The following is a 21093-nucleotide window of genomic DNA, read 5'->3' on the forward strand; positions in this document are numbered from 1 at the left end:
GGAGAGAATGCTGTCAAAGTCTCTCTCTATAGGTGTCTTGATGTATATTTAGTATGCATACATGAATTCATATACACTTCATATGATGACACAGTCTAAAAGGTTCATGACTGTCAGTGGACCATACAACAAAAGTAATGTAAATATCCAATGAGGCACTGTCCCATTAGATTGTGTTTGGTCGTGGTCAGTTTATACTGAGTTCAGAATATAACCATGATATAAACCTGAACACAACAGACACAGGGACACTTGTGGCTCTGCAGAACGGACAGCCTCTAAAGAGCTTGTCCATTAAAGGCAGAGTAGGTAGTTCAATCCTTCAAGCCCAACAACGCATAGACAACACTCACTTTGCCAGCAGTATCTTGACAACAAGGCGCCCATGAGCAAGACAATGAACCCCTGCCATTGTTGTGTGGATGCGTGTGTGAGAATGCGTGAATCAGAGTCTTTGTGGAAGACAATAAAAGCAGCAGACGTCTGGCATGTCTCAACGAAAAAACAAGTGACTCAGAATTTTCTTTTACCTTCTAGTTTGACAACTTTCATGACATGTTCTGTGACATAGCGCAGATAGTATTCTTCTAGGCACAACTGTAAATACACCGAAGCAAAAGAGAAGCAACGCTGTGTTTTGTTGCAATGAATCTGTAAACATTTGGCTCTTGGCCCTTGGTTAGGAGCCCATTCCAAATGAAATACACTCTGCACCTATACTCTATTGACTGGGAAAGAAAAAGGAAGAGCCCTCTTTCATCGCAGAGCGACAGTAAATATATTTATACAATTTGTTGTCAGTGCTGTCACTTGGAAGAGAGAAGTCCATCCCTGTTATTTCTTTCCCAATCCAAACCCATTGTCCATCATCTGACAGCATTTAAACCTGTGGGGTCAACAGTCAATGTTTCTGGGCTCTTGGTGTAGATAGATAACAGAAAACGGATATCTGGGCTACTGCTTCCTTTTCCTTGTGCTCGTTATTGTTTAGAGTTTGATTAGCAACTTGAGACAGGAGAATGGAGTTGAGAGAAGGCTAATCTCTATAAACAGATATGTGCATATGAATGCGGAGAAAGTTTTTACAAGCTTATAAAAAGACAGTTGATAGCCGATGGATACCAATATTGCATCTTGGCCAACGCATTCCATCTTCTTTTTTTCCTCCACACCTGAATGCAAACAAAGCCCACTCAAACACGACTGGCCAATACTACTCAGACTACAAATGGAACAGAAACCAGAATGCTTCTGGTGCCAATATCTTGTTTCTTGCCTACAGAGTCTGGATTCATTTGCAGATAAATGTTTAAAGGTATCATTTCTTTCCCAATCACAAAAGTAGATCATGGAGGTCATTAAAAACAGTGAGCTATGGGGTCCAGCGTGTGCTCTGACATGTTTTATGACTTTGTGATTTCTGGCATTCTATTCGATTGACAAAATTTTAAAAAAGCAGTTGAATTAACATTTTTGTTGATCTTACTATTATAGTTGCTCCCTACATGACTGTGTGCAAGAAGCTGGCATATGACTAACAGAAATAAAATGTTATATTGTTGTACTGCTATCCTTGTTGCTGTACAAGTTCAGGATGACTACTTCTTCTGCAAATGTGTGTGTGCTGGAAACAATGCGTTAATGCTATCGATCGTTGTGTGTGTGTGTGTGTGTTTGACTGTACAATCTAAATGCCACTTTCCAGAAGACAGAATCACTTAAATATCAACATTGCACACGTTGCTGTGTGTTCACTATCTTCCATTGATTCTTCTTTGTTCTCTACTAAAGGGTATCCTCTTGCTTCCTCCACATTACCATTGCTCTTTACCCTTTCTATTCATTTGCTTTCCACATGTTCATCCTTCACACTCTACATCATCCATTTATGTCTCTTTATCTCTCCCTCCTTTCCCCCTTCCTGGTCTAAATCGCTTTTCCACTGGCCTCTATCAAGGAACAGATACAAAATGCAAAGTCATAATGCCATGCATGTGAGTATTAATTGGATATTAATGCAAAGGCCGGCAGCAATATGTATTGTAGCTGATAGGAAGTCCATTAGAGTTTGAAGTTCTGTGAAATAAGTCACCACATGTATCAATTTAAATGAATTTGACACCTTAATCTTTGTTAATCCCTGCCCCTCTTTGAATCCCACGTCTCCCTGTCATTTTACCTATCCCAATTTATCCTTCCACTTCTTTCCCCATCCCCCTTCTGTCCTCTTTCACTCTGTCTGTCATTGCGTCAGGGACTCCTCCATTCCTTTCTTCCTCTCCTATATGTCCCATAATTACAAGTGTCAACAATTGCTTGTCACGCTCCCTTGCCAAGCAAAGACGTCACAGGAATGTCACACAATCTTTGTGCGTAAAACAAAACAACAAGCCAAGGAATTCAGTCTGAGGACCCCAACATCATGTTAATCACTGTCATTTTCTAACCTTCAATTTCTTCAGACAATGCCCGGCAAACCCACTGTCCTCTACAGCTGAGTGAGTAACGTCAGAAAAGTTCAGTAAAAGTTGACTCTTGCCTGAGAGAACCTAAAAAATGTTCCTGGCCTTCATGTGTCAGTAAGAAAAATCAAAAGAGAAAGCACAGAGAAAGATACAAAGAATGGGAGCATGTCGAAGATTGAATCCAACCACACTGAACCAGTGTCGGATATTTCAGTGCTGTAATGTCTCCAATTTCCCTTCATTTTAAAAGACATTGACATTTAGTCAAACTATTCAGAGATACAGTAATTCTCTATGTAAGAGTATGCAGCATAATTAACAATTATCAGTCTGCCAGATTATAAGTCTACACCAAAGTTATTAAATCAAGCAGTACCGCAGCAGCACAGAAGGATTAAAGGCACTCAAATATAAAAGACTACAGCAACTGACAGGTGTTAAGACAAAAATGCTGTTAGATCAATTTGACTGCAAGCTAATTTTTTTTATTCTCAATATAATATAATATAATATAATATAATATAATATAATATAATATAATATAATATGATATAATAATCCAGCTGAAAATGTTATCCCTTTTTTGACTGTAATTGACAGCCCACATTGTCTTTCATAAGAATATATTTCATGGCCCCTGGGACCAAAATGAATCAGAGGTAATTCATTATAAATTGTGGAAAATTCATGCACAGGGTGTTGATAAGAAAATACATATTCATCAATGGCAGTGGAGCAGGGCAGAATCACAACATCTGATTTAAGGCTCCATTAGCAGTAGAGGCCTACTAATCCCGACCCCCCAGGGATGATTATCAAGAATGAATTAAAATGTATTTTAAAAGGTGATCACATCTGTACGAAAATTGCCCATGACCAAGAAAATTGCTCTGGATAAGACAGATTTCACACATAAGAGAGCATATTTTTTGACTGGTGCTTCTACAAAATACCTGTGGGCAAGGATGCAACTAGAATTTGAATATTCTAAATCCACATGTTTTAGTGACAGGCTAATTATTATATTCTTTCGTGTTATAATGTGGGTAATGTCGTCACATAATAAAATGAAAAAACGCTCTGAGAGTAGACAAGATGTGCAGTGATGATAATTTATTTAAATTGACCGATTCTTTGTTTCCCTGCCACATCTGTGTTATCTTCACTCAGATCAAACTAGATGAAAATGAGAGGAAACAATTGCCTTTTGGCAGAGCAACCGAGCAGAAATCAACAGAACTCACAATGAATGAGCTGACCATGGAGTGCTGATCTGAAATGTGTAATCAAAAGAAATCCTGAACTGAATTGCTCCTTTTGTCAGAGGCTTCTTGTTTGATCAAACTCTACTTTTAAAGGTAAAAAAAAAATTAGACTGTATGTGTTCATCAAAGAAATGTGACAACCATAGAACATCCACCCCAAGTACATTGTAAATAGATACAAAAAAGACGATTTAATGCAACTTAACACTCACTTCCCTAACTGTTGTCCACTTTTCCCATGAGTTATGATGAGATGTTTCTTAAAGGCATTGTTTCTGATAAAAAATGAGCTACGCTTCCTGTACACTTCTACACTTCTTCTTGACTACTTGAGGAAACTGGTGGCACACGCTGCAGTACATTATGGCCTTAGATGTGTAATATTCTTGTCACTTAAACTCCTGCTTCCATTCTCTTAAATTTTAATCGCTGTTTCAATTTTTCATAGTCTGCTGTTCATGTTCCTAGTTCATCTGTAAGGATCATGTTAGTGGTTTGAGAAGGGTTAGGGTTACGTAACCCAAACATACTGATTTCATAGTATTTTTAACTAAAGCGCTTAAAGCAATCAGAACGTTTGTGGAACTGTAACATTGTGTTGGCGAAGGCTTGCAGTATAGGGAAACTTGGAATATTTGGTGGTTACAGAGGCACTTTTTGTGGTTGTGTGCCATGTCTAATGTCAGGCCCCGTAAATAAAGTCATCCTCCCCTCATCCTCACAGGTGACAAACAAGCCAACAACAGCAAATAATTAGCTAAAGCACTGTCCAGAGGGATAACAGTGGATATTTGCTTGTAACGGATTGTCAAATAATTGTCATGTTTATATAAAGGACTTGAGAAGTGGCCAGCAACCTACTGTAAAAACACCAGCTGGAAAATAAGATGTCAGATTTCCTAATATTAGTGTATCAGTGAACATTTCAATATTGATGGGGTAATTTAGTTTTCTTTGAATACTGAGGGGAACATCCAAACAACATCAAACATCCATCATGATGTGAGACCTGCTTTATATAGCATCAAATAACTAATGAAAACCACTTATCAGAAAGATGAACACTTAAACAAAAATAGTGTTTATTGTGAGAAGAACTACCTAAAATGACTTAAATATGTTAGAGAAAAAAATCATTGGATGTAATTATTGTATGATGTATACTCTGATGTGTTTGTTTGACCCATGTCCCATCTACTAAAATGGAGGGGGTGGCGTTTATGACCCATACTGCAGCCAGCCAACAGGGGGTGCTTCACTCTTGGGGAGGCCATGTGATCAATAACAGCTGTTCCCTTGGCTGCATTAGATATAAGCAGTTTCTGCTTACTCGTTTCAAATTAAATTGTTTTTAGCAACTGTCTGTGTTTCTTTGTGGACTCTCACTCTTAACGCATTTGTCAATGATTACAACAGTTGTCTATGCTGTTGTCATCACTGAGAAAGACATTTCCTACCTATATACAAGACTGCTGTTTTGGCATCAAATGTTTATTGTCTTTGGGACAGCTGTTTGATGTTTCATATACGCATAGATTAAATCTCTGAATGTCAGACTGACTTCGAAGCCAAAACTGCCAGCGGGTGTTAAGTATCCATACCTTGGCATTTGTAGCTCTTAATTGCTTACTGTGAAACTGAAATCAATTTAAGTGGTTTTGTTACTCTTTAGAGAAGAACTATATGGTCTGGGCAGACAGGTTTGGCAGAATGTTCCAAAGACTTAACAGATTTTCTATGACTTTAACTTGATGAACATTGCAGCATAATCGGCACATCTTAAATGGGGTGCTGTGCTACAGTTTAAAATGAGAGTAATCAACCAGATTAAAAAAAAAGTACAGGAAGAAGTACACACATATAGAGGGAAAGTCAGAAATAGTGGGAAGAGTACAATCCTGAAGCTATGACAACAACTCAACAACTTTTTCAAAACACAGCTCCCAGCAGAGCCACCCACCCTGACTGTAACAACAGAATTCCACCCACTGAGTAAAATAACTTCCAAGTTTCTTATCTTCCAAATGCCTTTTCTTCAGGCTATTCCAGACATGGGAAGAGAGAATCATAGATCACAGGGCCTTTATATAGTATTTCTGTCTGAGTTTTGGGAACTGTGAGCAAAAGAAGCGTTAAAGAGTCCTGGAAGCATGATCAAAAGTACATAAATAAGTAGAAAGCGGTGCCAGGTTGGTATTACAGTTCATCAAGTGGCTTAGCCAGGGCAAGAAGACTGCCAGCAATCTGAGATTTACTATCATGTACATGCTGGTGTTTTCACATTTTATGCAATATGTAGAATGCATTTTCTCTGAGTCATATGAAGTCATCACTGTTACCATCTTCTGCTGATGTATACTCAATATAATACACTTATATAATCTTTGTCTGTCTCTGGGAAAACATCAGTATCAACTCTATAATTGAGTATTTTCTGGTTCTTTCAGTCATGAAAAGACAGTGGGCAGTGATGAAAGCAGGCTTTACTTAGGCAAAAACTTTTGCAGTGGATACAGCCATATTCAGTGAATACATTATTCAACATGTCTTATACAGAATATTTTCCTTCATGTTTCATTTGCGACATCTGTCATCTCTGGAATAATCTCCAATCTGTTTGATGGTCCTTCAAGTAAGAGATGTCAGTTAAAGAGAAAATAGTCCCAAAATGGCAATGTTATGAAATTTTAAAGGCTTGAGATCAAATGGCAAAATTCATATTTTCCACTTCTTTGCATATCTAATATGAAGTCTATGCGTGTGTGTGTTTGTGTGAGAGAGAAAGTGAGACAGAGGACTAATTCCGCCCAAGTAAATTCTGGCTCAAGGCGATATTGTCTAATTTCCAAATACTAATACTTTTGTTCATATACTGTAATATTCATTCACTTATTATTTCATGCTACTTCTGCCAAGAAAATGTCTGATGAGTGGTGAGAAAAAAAGCACAGACTGAAACACAGATGGACATTTTTTTTTTTTCAAACGCAAGATCCAATAAATAGCAATGAATGTTGTTTTCTGACAAATTAATGAGTGTGAAAAGGCTATGGCAATGCTGTGAATCTATTAAGTCATATTCTCTTCGGTTTAAGCTTGGTGTACTGCAGGGTACACTGGTAACACATATCATAATCATACTGTAACAGACACGGACAACGCAGAAGTGAAAAACACTGCTGGCATCCTGGTCTCCACAGTATTTTTGAGTCCCTGGTATTGCCCCTACTGTACCATATATTGCCTTTACTGCAAGATCATAGTCACCATATGTAGGCTTTATGCATAATTCATGTCCACACTATGAATATTTATGATTTTATACTGATGTTATAGGATTATACACAGTTTTTGTTTTTTGCTTAGTGCATCACAGACGTATTTGAATTAAATGTAATGATTTTCATCCTCTTAAATTCATTTCGTTATTGGTCCTTTATGAGCTGAGTAAGTCCATGGAAGCCATTTATAAGTCATGACAAGCAATAATTTTAATAAGACCATGGTCCCAGGGCAAGAAACCCACTCTTCTGTCTATGCGCAGTGGGTGCAGTGGGTGTATGTACCTGCAAGGAACGTTGTTGACAGTGGTTGGAACACTCACCCGAAAAAGGTGACATAGCAAGAGAATGTTAAATAATGCAGAAAACTGAATGAGCATGTGGGTGTGTGTGTGTGTGTGTGTGTGTGTGTGTGCTTGTGGTGAAATGCATGGATATGCATGGTGGAAGACATTCTACTGAAAATCCAGCAGATGTTCAACTATATTTCCTGCTGGGCTCACATCACAACGGGGACATAAAAGCCACAAATCACAGAAAAGCAAGGACAGAGACTCACAATAAAGTTGCAATAAGGAAGAGATGAACCAACATGTACGCAGCGACTCTTATCTGTCATTGTGGTTTGAGTCATAACCATTCTTTCCTACATTTATAGCTTTCCATATGTGGTCGTTATGCGTGCAACCATCAACTCACATAAGCCTCTCTGTTATAAACCTATCAGACCAATAAAGCCTGACTTTTGAAATCCGGCATGCTATCTGTCATGGCCAGTTTAAAAGATTAAAATTTTTGTTCAGCAAAGTTATACTGGAACAAAATGTACGAGGCCTTACAAACAAACCATTTGTTATCAACAAGTACAGTTTATTTTTAATCAAGAACTTGTCATAATAGCCAAAGAAAAAGTAACCAGTGGCCTGCACCAATGTCTTGAAAATTATGGTACGTTTGTTTGCTACATTTTCTTTAACGTCTCACTAAATTCTCTAGATTATGTCCTCAACTTCTGTTCTGTATTTGTTCTTGTCTTTATTTGTTGTTGGCTTTGTCTCTTATTGTGCTTTGTTTTCTTTTCCATCCTCCAAACTAAAACACAGATGTTGTCTTTTGTCATTGCTGTCATAAAAAAAGGAAACATAAACTGTATAAGCTTTCTCTGATCTGACATTTCTTTCAGCAGAGCACAATTAATAGTCAGTGCCTTCAAAAACGTATGACTCTTACATACATATATTGGTTACAAAAATCATATATATGACATATTTTGATCTGCTACCATTATGGTTATTACACTTTTTTCAGCTCTGCATTAAAGCAACAGAAAATACTGACATGCCTATATGTATGTGAATTAAAGTACTTGGACTTGGCTTGAAAACACTGAATGACTTCCCCAAAGCCCAAAGATTAGAAAGTATGTTATTTAAAAAGTGTGTCATGAATCCATATATTTCCCTTCATTTCCTTAATTTCATTTCTGTACAAAAATGTGGTGGTCAATAAAAAACAAGCTGCAGGATAGGTAGGTCAAAAATTAGAGACAGAGACACAACAACTTCCAGCTTCATTCAATATTTGAAGGTAGATAAAGAAGAGTAAGTCCCAGCCATTTAAACCATTGCTTAAAATGGCATCACATTTGATGAAGAGCACATTAAGAATTGTTTAGGACTTGGGACTTGACGTGGGACTTGAGACTTACTTGTGGCGAGCAAAAGAATGACTTGGCCCTACCTCTGGTATCTACCAAACTTAAAGTCTTTCAATTAGTAAATTTCTTTGTTGTGTTTTCGGAGCTTCTCTTCACAGTTTGGAGACTGCAACTGTGTCATTGAACCCACTTGGTTAAGATTAGGGGAGGTTAGATTTAGTCACTCCCTTACACTGTCTTAATTGTCCTTCATCCTCTAATCACTCACACTGCCTGCCATATCTCCCGTCTCTCTTCCTCTCTCCCTTTGCCAAGCCTCGTAATTTTGGAACAGCTTCCAGTTCAGATCTAACATCAGGGCCTAATGCATCTGGATGGGAGGTGCTCTCTGTGACAAATGACCTCACAAATAAGTCTGCAAGAGAGAGAAAAAAAAAACAAGGTCCCAGTCATCTCTCTCTGTCTCCACATTTCTCTCTGCCTGTCTCTGTCTCTCTCTCAGTCCTTGTATCTGTCTCTCTCTCTCTCTCTTACTCCTCGCCATCTTGTCAGGGAGAGAGAGACATATGTGATCATCAATCTTATCCACCAATCTTTACCATCTCCTGACACTTCATCTCAGAAACCCCTCTCCACTTGATGTCTGACTAAATTAGATTAAATGACTGCTTTGTCAACCTACCCAAAGGAGAGAGAGGGAAATTTTAGAAAACTCATTTGGGTTCCACTCACACACTAAAATGGAGGCAGACACTTCCATATTGTATAATAGCTAAAGCAATTTTCCACACCTATTGTAGATCAGATCTCATAAAATGAATGAATAAGCGATAATAAAGATGCATTCAATCATCAGTTTCCAAATATATTTAGTCATTTTCACTGTTGTTTCTTTATTTTATCAGAGGCCTTACTTTCTATGTAATCAAGTGCCCCAAAAATCGCTGTTGTTTTGGGGGCTCAGTGAGGTAAAGCAGGAGTAAATACAGATGACCAGACCTAGATTCACTGTGTAAGTGGAATATAGTTTGCCATTGTTATATCATACTATTTAGCGAATTCACCTGCTAAGAAGGCAAAGACTTAAATAGTTCCTCAATCTGTACTACATACTATATCTAGTAAATTGCTCTACTAGATTATGCAAATGCACTGGTTCAACTTTGACCTTCAGAACTAACTATAGTGTACAAATAGGCAGATGTGTGGACTTAAGTCTTCAGAATATGTGATACCTTCCCACTTTTATAAAAAGTGTGCAATAAATCCATTCATTTCCAGGGGTCTGAAATTAACGGCTGCCATTTACATGCACCTCATGATCTAAGAAATCTAAACTTGAATGGCCTTATTTTCCTTTGTTGAAATACATAGGCCTATATCTGTCATTACTTTCTCCTTCTTTCATTTTAGTATTTTTAAATAACTGGATGGTAAAATCACAACAATATCTGATTCACTTCTACAGGAGGATTTTAAAATTTCTATGAAATATGTTGTTAAAATGCCATTACATTTGGAGGACATTGCATTATGATGTGTTTAGGACTTGAAACTCAAATTTAAGACTTGGGACTTGACTTTGGACTTGAGTGCAAAGACTTAACTGTGACTTTAAAATCATTGACTTTGTCCCACCTCTGCAATTAAAATGTGAAAAACTGTACACACAGTGGTTAAATGAAGTAGGGGATAATAACCAACAGTTTGTGTTCTCACCTTAGGCTTAACCCCAAACTGTTCACGATTATATGACTACACTTGGGTTGGTTTACAACCTGTGAGATTATCTGATTGCTTGCGTTCCTTGATTTGTGTGATTCTGTTAGAGCAATGTTGCAGCATCACCTGATCTCACCATTTAAACTGCTAGTTAAAACAACAACATAAACAGGGATGAAAAACAAAACGGAAACAAACAAAACTCAAAAGCCAAAGGAATATCCATTTTGTGTTGTTGTTGTTGTTGTTGGATGTGTATGTAGGCAGCTGACCTAGCCTAGTCTAGTCGAAACTACTTGATGCATTAAAATGCTCATTGTTGTGGGTTCGTTTTGGGAGTCTCCCTGCTCTCTAGTGGTCAAAAATCACTTAAAACAGGCTTAAAGGTTTCTGTAGCACTTTGGAAGAGTGCAAAACCTTGAGACACATTGTCATAGTCCTCACAGACACACAATAACACCCCATCTTTCACCCCCTCCCTGTCACGCCTCCAACCAAATTAGATTGTGATTGCTCTTTCCGAGGTCACTTTTAATTAAACTGAGATGAGAACATGACACACGGGATTAAGCCCCATCCTACCGCTTCAAATTATGAATTCATAACTAATGCTTGAGCCTATTGCTTTCAACCATGACCTCCATATCATTTACGTATAGGAGCAAAAGGAACTCCCCTAATTGTCTTCTTCTGCAGAGATAAAGAGCATGATAGGAGGGGGCGAGGGAAGTCTCTGTTTCAGTACACGTGTGTGAGTGTGGGAAGGGGGTAATTGAAAGAAGGATGTTAGAAACGTATATATAAATATATACTTTGTGGTAATGTAACATTTGCTATATACCTTGTCTGTGACCATGTTCCCTAAATCAAAACTGACTTGACAGCAGCAGACAGAAAGAGAGAAGAAGACCAGTAGAGCAGAGATAAAGTTTCCTATCTTGAATGTGAATTTTTCGTATCATGCCATGTTCAGGGCATCATGAATAATACTTCACTGGACTTGAGAGTAACACCTATAATACTATACTATAATTATAGCTGATCTGGCTAATTAGTAGAGACACAGAGAGCTTACTTTAGTCAGAGAAACATGGATGAGCCTGGAAACATGATTAATACATGTATGACCAAGTGAGAAGAGATCCCTTCACAACACACTTGATAACTTAAAGGAAACAGACAAAACTATTGTGTTGATGGGTACTATTTTTGGTGAGATCTGAGATATGAGGAATTTCAACTCATGTGATTCTCCATCTAAACCTTGAAAAGAGCCGATCCTGCCTTAGTCTAGAGTAGGGGTTTCAGTTTCACTTAATTTTGCTTTCTTTATGAGTGATGGGTGTCAACCCAATAATCATAACTGACCGTTAACAAACAAGGAAAAAACACAAAACAACTAATGAGTCCCAGAGGACACATGTGGGGGAGTTAGCTGCCACAGCGTTTTTGGCATTATTGTGGATGCAGCCCAGCGCACAGCCGTTGAGGCCCCATGTCTCCACCACACTAATCAGCTTCTCTGCCAAGTTGTCTGATGTGTGCTGGACGGAGAAGCTCTGAATGACGTGTACACTATTGCATCTCCCAGTCACCATTGATAAAATGACAGGCAGGTTAGTTGTGATGTAGCTTTCGTTTGTGAGAGATAACCCTCAGTCAGCGGTCAGAGCCACACTGTCTTCTCAGGCAAGCTTGACATTAGCTCATCCTTCTCTCAACATACTCAGGCTGAGGATATTGAACTAACCTTTTTGAATCCCTCCCTCCACCACACTGACTGGCAGCATATCAGTCTCAATCATTTGGCACCCTAACTAGGTAATAGCCTCAGATTGGCATGCATCACATTTGCTCCCCATGACTAGCAACGATGTGATCTTCAGCTCCTGTCCATCTTCGGACATGGCAGCCTGGTGCTTGTTCTTAATGTGGTACAGCATAGTGTTAGTGGAAGGGAGGGGTAAAAAAATCGATTCTGAGATGCATCACGATTCTGCCTAGAAAGATTATGAATTGATGCAATAAAGTCAATAGTTAGACATTTAAAACCCAATCCTCAACATTATGATTGCCTCTAACAAACTTATAAGATCAGGCTGTATGTTCCTTATGGCTGATCCAGCTGAACCAACAGACCAACATGTGTAACCATGACATCCCTATCTAGAGTGTATCTAAAGACTTTTGCCTTACTCTTGACATTACTTCTCTCTGCATTTCTTCTGCCCGATAGGTTGCAGTGCTGCTGTATTCAGTTAGATGAACTTAGGCCAAGAAATCAATTCCTGATTGACTCCAATCCAGTAGGAGCTGCACTAACCTTCACAACTGTTTTCTATTTCTGTATCGAAGCAGTTAGATCCACAACACATGCTAACCTAAATAGGGCAATGAGAATATTTTAAATTCAAAGATATGAAGAAGGTTAGTGTGCCATTCACAGACTGAGAGAAAAGCTTCAACTACTAATACTGGTGTCTTCCACCTACATTGTTAAAAGGAAAACGTGGGACCAAAAATCAGCCTCCTTACCTCAGTGATGAACGCCTTGGCAGTGGCTGGGCTCATGAACAGCACGGCTCTGCGTAGTGTATCCCTGTAGCGATGTAGCTCTTCCACACGCATTGTTCTGAACAGACTTGTGATCATCATGTTGATATTTGATTCCACCTTCTGAAGGGATACGTCCATTCCCTGCTGGGAGGTCCGGTCCAGGAAATCCTCAATTCCACGGATATCTGGAGAAGGACAGATAGAGATAGATGTGAGACTACTGCATGTATTTGGCTGTAGATGGACATACACATTACTTTGAAAGTATCATGCAAAAAAAAAAGTCAAAGTAGAGGACAAGCAGAGAGACAGGCACACTCCTGCTCATACACTCAGATTTAGCATATATATTAAGACCATCACTGGTTACTTCAGACCATATTCTCTGCTTTAACTGATTGGTTATCTCTCTGCATGAATAGGTTCAGTAAATATCTCAGTTCCACAGCTCTTACTGGCAGTGATTGCTTGCTATTTCATACTTTGGATTAATCTGAGCTATGGTTTTGTTTCAGTGTACATCTGTTAGTACCAAAAGTTTTCTTCTCTCTAGAAAGTTGAATATACAAGTCACTCTGTGGCATAACATCTGAAAGTTTTTTGCCTCTCTGGTGCGTTGGTGTTGATACCTAGGTCTATTGATATTGATAGACAAAACTATCAATAGCATCAAATATATAGAAACATTAAGATCGTCATAAATTTTACAGCTTTAAATGAATTACATGATCCTTGCATACCTATTCAACAGTGAACTTTGGTGAGGTTACACACCTACAAACAAGGGACCATCAAGCCAACTGGGGACATTATGGAGGTTCCCTATTCTGTTGGGTGTACAATATATTTGCATGTATGTGTTTGCTTCTTGTTGGCTTTTATCACTTGAATTTTAGACAGAAAAAGGGTTTGATGTTGTTTTGAACATCTGCCAATGTCTGTGCTGTTAGAACAAGGACACATTAGCCAAAAAGTGTCCCATTATATATTTCTACTGGGACACTAATAGAAAAAAATACCTAATGACACTATTAAGAGTTTTAGATTAAAGAACCAAACCGCTGTAATTATCTCCATTAAGAGTTATTTTTGTATGATAAATAAACCAGGATGCTGGTGTCAGTATTTTTACAGTCTGGACTCCTCTATTCTTAATGAGCTACATTGCAGGTCAAGGTAATCCTAATTAAGGCACTTTGGTTGAGACCACTGCTAATGATGTTGGAGGATGTGTGCGTGCGTGTGTGTGTGTGTGTGTGTGTGTGTGTGTGTGTGTGTGTGTGTGTGTGTGTGTGTGTGTGGTTATGTAAAGCAACTACCTAATGATGTATTTGATATGGAATACGGATGACACTGTCGTCATTGCCCGTGTCATGGCTGAGCAATTAACTGGATTGATTAGACTTGTTAAGGGCCAGAGGGCTGGGGCAATGGTGTGATTGCATCAATGCCAAATTTTGGAGGTTTAACAACGTATTAAGAGGAGAGACACCATGCAACAGTATTGACTCTGAAAGAAATTAATTTAGGAAGAGGACAAACGAAATCCTGCGCACACAACTACACACATTCCATGGATTCTAGCAAACAGGCTGCAAGTTTAGGAGGTAAAACAAGGACAACAGAAGACTATTTGGATACTGTGTGTGTGTGTGTGTGTGTGTGTGTGTGTGTGTGTGTGTGTGTGTCTGTCAGATATCGCATCAACACCCTTTCCAACACTGAGCAGATTAAGAGAGAATGTGTTCAGTCTTTCAGCAACAACAATATGCTGGTGAGGAAGAACATGACGGAAAGGTAACAGTAGTTTGTGGTGGAAAGTTGAATTCTTTCTTTTGCAACTTCATTCTTTTCATACAATACTGTCTCACACATATGACACAGCAGCACAGGCAGACAATAGACAAAGGCGAGACAAACAGAACTCCAGAGGACAACAGCTGGGCACACAATCTGTTTACAAGGGAGTTTAAATTGGAACAGACCTGTGTCTCTGTATTTGCATTCATGTGTGTCCATGCAAATGTGCATGTCTTTGTGTAGAGTGAGAACTAAACTTTAGCTTTCATTTCAATGGTTTGAAAGTATGACATTGTTGTATCAGCAAACAGGGACATCAAGATGGCATCTTTAAAACACCACACATCACACAATAACACCAACAAACACAGGCAGCAGTAGAACAGAGAGATTAAATTAATGTTTTTGTCAATGGAGTTTGGTCACTTTGAACAGAGCATTATATAACTGCTGTTTCTGGTTAACCAAACAGGATATTATTCTTGAAAAAAGCTCTGTCTCTGTTGGGATCCTTTCCACTATGTTATCAGACACTTAGAATAACAATCTCAGCCTGTCGGAGGCAAAACAAGCACTTTTAGTGGATGTACTTTGAAGGTGCACAGTTGCTCAGAGGGATTACATAGCAGGTCTATTTCACTTCTGCTGGCTGCAGTGGTCTAACTCAATACTGGACAGATTTCAAAAATTGTTGTCCCCATTAGTCACCTCGACACAAAAACCTAGAAATAAATAGAATTTTGGTTGATAAATGCAGAAGTTATTCTTTAAGGTTGTAGAAAAAATGTTTATGCTTTAATATACCATGCTTCTGGCTTCTATAATAATAAAAGAAAAAATGCATTCACTTTCCTATCCTCATCAATAAACACCAGTGCAAACACAGTCAGAAAGATCTACGATTGCAGAAACATTTATTGTACATGCACACAATATATTGTACATGCACTACTGCAAGCACTCACGCACACACACAAGTGCGCACGCCCAAACACACACAAACATTATACTTTTACTCGTCTAAGCAGATTTAAGCTTAGTTCTTAATTTTCCATATTTATCATGGCACGGCCATTGCCATTTATAATCAATGCTGCCAAGCTACATAAACATTTTACGCTGTCTGATTTATGTTCTCTGTGGTAAGAAAGCTTTGTAAATCAACTGAATCAAAAAGCTTTTGTCAACAGAGCAAGAAGAATTTAAATAATGTAGAGAACCCAGACAACATAATACTTGGTTGCTTATTCATATGCATGTTAGGTTATTTCCTGTTCTTGTTTTACATTAAAAATAATGTCTGCCAACTCCGCTTTCACAAACATGTGTTCACCAATCAGCCTATGTTGTCTATAAACGTTGTCTTTGTCTGTGTTTTGTGTCATGTCTGCTAACTTTTGGTGGTTGTATTATAGGTCACTGTGTCGCCATGTACCTGTTAGTCTGCCTGTCAGCCATTCTCTCGTATGTCTGCTTGGCTGCTGACTGACTAAAGGATCGCTCTGGCTTTATTTGCCATCATCAATCCTTTCTCCACTCTGGCTTTTAGCACAGGTTGTGTGTCTAATGCATTTGCTTTGGCTCCTCTCTGTGAGGAGCTTAAAAAACAAACCCAACTGTCTCATTCCATACACCTCATTCAAATTTTCTAAACGTAACACTTAAGTATTTGTAAATAACTTGTGGAAGCCATGATATTTCTTTTGGTCTAGGATAATGTGAGAAGTTCTAAAATGCACTGTATATCAACTATAAATAATCATTAGAGTAACTTAACACCTCCTAAGTTCTAATTTTGATGCAGTGATGTAAGGGGTAAACTTCCTTATGTAAAAAAGGTAGCACAGACGTTGAAATTTAAATACAAAGACACAGGCACATTAAGTTATTAATATCTAACTCAGGAGCTAAATTACATTGATTTTAAAGTATAAAACAGCAATGTAATTACTCTAATTAGAATAATCAACACCAGACATCCTCACAGTGTAACATGTACAAGGGTGCTGGGTTTAGCAATGATCAGTGATTGTGTGATATATTTAGTGTTGGAGTGTTTTATGACCACCGCTTTAAAAAAAAGAAAAAAAGAGTCATTGACTTTCAAATGTGGATGTATCCTGGTCCAATTTTACACATTAATAGGCAAAAGCATCCACATTCCCTCCATCAAAGTTTGGTTTCTGCCTCCTGCCGTTCAAAGGACAAGGCTTGAACATGTACTTCCCACTGCTGAGCGGATCATTGGTTGTCATCCACTTTCCATCAAGGAGCTTCAGGACACCATAGCGGATAAAAAGACGGGTAAAATTGCCACCGACCTTGCCCACCCAGCCAACCATCTGTTTGAGAAACATTCCTCTGGGAGACAGTACCGGTCCATTAACACCATGATCACCCATCACCTCAACAGCTTTTTCCCCAAGCACTGTCATCTTACTCAACCACTCCTCCCAAGTCTCCCATGCAAAGACATACTGTGCATCCCCACAGTCCCGGGCCTCTTCGTCTAATAGAGATGACTATATTACCACTGCCATGATATTTCATGTCAACGAAGTGGTTTTTGCAGCATCTTAAAAAACTTTTCAAATGTCTGTATGACCCTGAGCCACTTCCAATTTACTCCCACCTTGGAATATGCGACTGTGGATTACTGCTTTGTGTGTTGTGTTGAACAAGTGGAACTGAAAAGGCATTTTGCAAAGAAAACGTAATCAAGTGGAATGGTTTCCATAATCCCTTATAAAACAATGTTCAACTTTATATTGTGCGTCTCTTTGTTTGTCCCTTTCCCCAATTCGTCAGGCTTCCCTTCTTTCCCCCCTATTCCATCTATCCTCCAAGTCCCTGGCTCAAAGTGAAAGCTAGAGTTAATGTACTGTAGCAGCCAACAGCACGCAGGGATTTCACCTGCATGTACCGACCAGCTCAGTGGTACTCTGTCTGTGCTCAGAAACCACCACTCCTTTCTCCCCTGCTCGCCTTCCCCTCATCCCTCTTTCTTCCCTTGGCTTTTCATCTGAAACCTCCCTCAGTTTCCCCTGTTTGCTTTCTGTTCTCTCGGGCTGAATCTCATTTTGAGTGTGTGTAAAGTCCAAGCTGTTATTCCACACCGAGAGGCGGGCTCTGTGTCATGTGTAATGACCGTCACTTCCACACTGGAGACCAGTGTACGCATCCTACCAACAGCCAGCACTGGTTTCTTTCAACTCTGAAAGTGATTTTTTTTAACCAAACCCTAACCCTTACATAATGACTAATATTCCCCTCACACCATCCAAGTCATTTTCTGTGCTTAAACATATTACAGTACACTAGGGGTGGCAGTAAGTGATTTGCTCATTTTTAACAGGTGGGATGGTCTGATGGGTGGATAAGGTTAGCCCTTACCCCCATGGATCTGTAGGCGTATTTTTCAGCAGAAGAAATATTATAGGAATATTATAGAAATCCTGCAGGTAGCACTGTGAATCTATGAGCCTCGTCTGCGAGTCCACATTGCTACTTGTCACTTTGATCTTGAAGGTAACACTGCTTTATGGCATATATATAAGCTACAGTATAGTATAGAAATTCTTATTTATTGTAGGCTATGTTGTTCAGGGAATATTACACTTCCCAAATTAAACTGACAGAATTACAAATCTGTCTGCAAGTTCAGGATCATGGACAACACCATGGGCTTATTGATACACAGCACAGTTGTCAGGGCCATTCCAACTTGCACAAACGTCAGTCAGATAAAGGATCAATGTGTCAGGCAGTCTAAACTAACATACACAAACAACTCATCTGCTCCGACACTCTCACTGCTACCAGGTAATGGAGAGGGAGAATGGCAGGTTAACAAGTGTGATGCAGTTTGATCATTTTGCTAAGGGGAAATGCATTTCCCCTTTCATCCCCCCTCAAAAATGTTGCTTTAGAAAAAAAAGATTGCTATAGAAGAAAAGATTGAAATCAGTTTCTTCTGTCAATATTATGACTGGTCAAAACAATACTTTTTAAATACATAGATGCACAATCACCATTCGCATGTCTGACAATATTATATTCTGACATTTTCCTCAACTGATAGTGGTTTCTCACCAAGTACAATGAAATTAAGCAATTCTCTGTAGCCTCTGCATTGTCTGCTGGAAGATCACCATGTCTTTGGAAAGAATCAGTGAGTGTCTGCTGCCTGGAGTTCTTGGTTGTTGGATGGCATGGACTTCAGATGTTCCTCTGACGTGATACTACTGCAGATGATTAATTAAACTGGTAGTATTGTACAATACAGAGCAACATTCACCACTCGGATGCCAAGACAACACTGTCTTGGTTTTCAGTGTTTTTAGACTAAAATATTTCAAAGCCAGTTGCATGTAGCTCAGTCAGCTGCAGACCGTCTCATGTTACATCCCAGTTGGTTCATCATCCATCTCTGCCGATATGTCTAACTCATAGAGGAAACTTCTGGGAGGAAAAAATATGGAGACTACTGGATGTCTTTGTATGAATGTTTAATTACATATTAATTACTATATGTTGCAACATTTTGGCAATAGGTTTAAGGCTTCATTGTTACATATTTATAATTCATAAAAAAGAAATCTGACTCTGTGGATTGGTACATGAATGGGTGATGTCAGTCTGATATCTGATGAGTAAACTACATCCATATCGACACCAAATTCTGGTATTGGATCAGATTGGTCCCAACTCTACTTTTCATAGGGAATAAATGATGGAAAATCTTTAATGCAGCAGTTGCTGGAATCTGCCCTGAGAACATCCTCTAGAGGAAGGGTAGCAAAGGAGGAGAAAACATTAATATGAACTTTGCACTGCGAAAAAATTAAATGGACAGTCCAAAAGGAGGTGTTAACACACTCGGTATTAGAGGAGATTCCCCTGAGTGTGGCGTAAGAGGGAAACATCAAACATCTGCAAATGAGATTCAGCCTATGTAACTCCCTGGTTGTCTGTCAGATCCTCCCTGCTGCCTTGTTCTTCCTCTTTCACTCCCTCAGCTTGACTTAAAAATCCTCCTCACCTTCAAATCATAAAGAAATTACCAAACTTTTGCATTGTATACTTTCACACTGCATCTAACTTTACAGGCTTTCTCTTCTTCCCATCTCCCTGCTTTGTTTTGACTGTTCTGTCCCTGCCAGAGGCATTTTAAGTCTGGGCCTGTAACGTTTGGTAGACTGCTACTGGGGGATAGCCAAGCATGACTGGTAGTGACTTTAGAAAGAGGCACAGCCATCCAGCCATTCATTCATCCAGTAACAGCTACCAAGTTTTCCCACTGATTGCTGCTTGCTCGCCAGCAGGGAGTGGAGCTTGATCGCCCATTGTCTGTATCATAATTTGAGGTTTTAGCTGTGATGGAATCTATGCTGACACAAATTAGTTTTGCTCAAGTGGCAAAGCAAGCTGAAGGAGGCGTATGGGAGGGGAAGTGTGACCTTGCATCACTTTTCTATCCATTTAATGCCGGAGTGATGTTTTACATGACAAATTGGGTTGAGGCCAAAGTGGGCAGCAGGGTAAAAATTAAATTTCAATAGAGGGCAGTACATTGAAGTGTTTTATACCAGTATATTCGTTTCCCCACTTGTGTAAGGTGTTGTTTCAGCAATATTGAAATATTGGCATGGGGTAATACATTTGAGCTACAAACATGACCTAGAGTTTAATTACTCTTGTAGTTTCCTTAATGAATAAAAAGAAAATTGCTGATACATACATAACATACAGTACTAAAACAAACCCACTGAAACTTTATATTTGATTCTTTTAGAACCTTGAAAGAAATACCTTTGAAAAGTCATCATATTCACAGCTAACTCTCCAATATGCATTATGGAAAAGAAATATTATCATTTTCAATAGAAATGTATCTTTGTGCAACTGCCTCCCGTGCTATCTTCACCCTGTTCTGTTCTGCTGTTAGACCAACATCCTTATCTCTTTGCTTTGTCTTTCCCCTCAGCCCTTACCTCTGGCTATCCTTATCCCTGCCCCAGGCATTTCACTGTTGTACGGCTCAAAGGCAGAGGTTCTTAAAATATGGATTGAGCCTTAAATGGAATGCGGGCCTATTTCTTGTAAGCTTAGGCCTGGAGAATTAATTCATCAGATGAAGTTGTGGTAGTAAATGTCCAAGCACCCAGCCCTAGGGATCTGAACCAAAACTTGGGAAGTTTACCTCCATATAGGAAATCAAATGCCTTAGGCCCTGAAGCATCGGTAGTCTTCCTGACTGCCTATTGCTTTTTAAATCCTCTATTCCTTTAGATCTAAGTGCCTATTTCTGTCCACCACTCTTTCGCTTTATTTCCCTCCTTCTCTTC

At 39.0% G+C, this 21093-nt stretch overlaps 1 protein-coding gene across 1 annotated transcript in view; it reads right to left on the bottom strand.

The window, feature by feature from the left end:
- Nucleotides 1-21093, bottom strand: part of grid2 (glutamate receptor, ionotropic, delta 2) — a 593815-nt gene that overhangs the window by 234787 nt on the left and 337935 nt on the right. Inside the window, exon 4 of the mRNA XM_084728739.1 lies at nucleotides 12926-13131. Within this exon, the coding sequence (XP_084584865.1) occupies nucleotides 12926-13131 (206 nt within the window). The remainder of the gene's footprint in view (nucleotides 1-12925; nucleotides 13132-21093) is intronic.

Source organism: Lutjanus erythropterus, chromosome 10, assembly GCF_056507025.1.
Source record: "Lutjanus erythropterus isolate fLutEry1 chromosome 10, fLutEry1.hap2, whole genome shotgun sequence".
Classification (NCBI taxonomy): Eukaryota; Metazoa; Chordata; class Actinopteri; order Lutjaniformes; family Lutjanidae; genus Lutjanus; species Lutjanus erythropterus.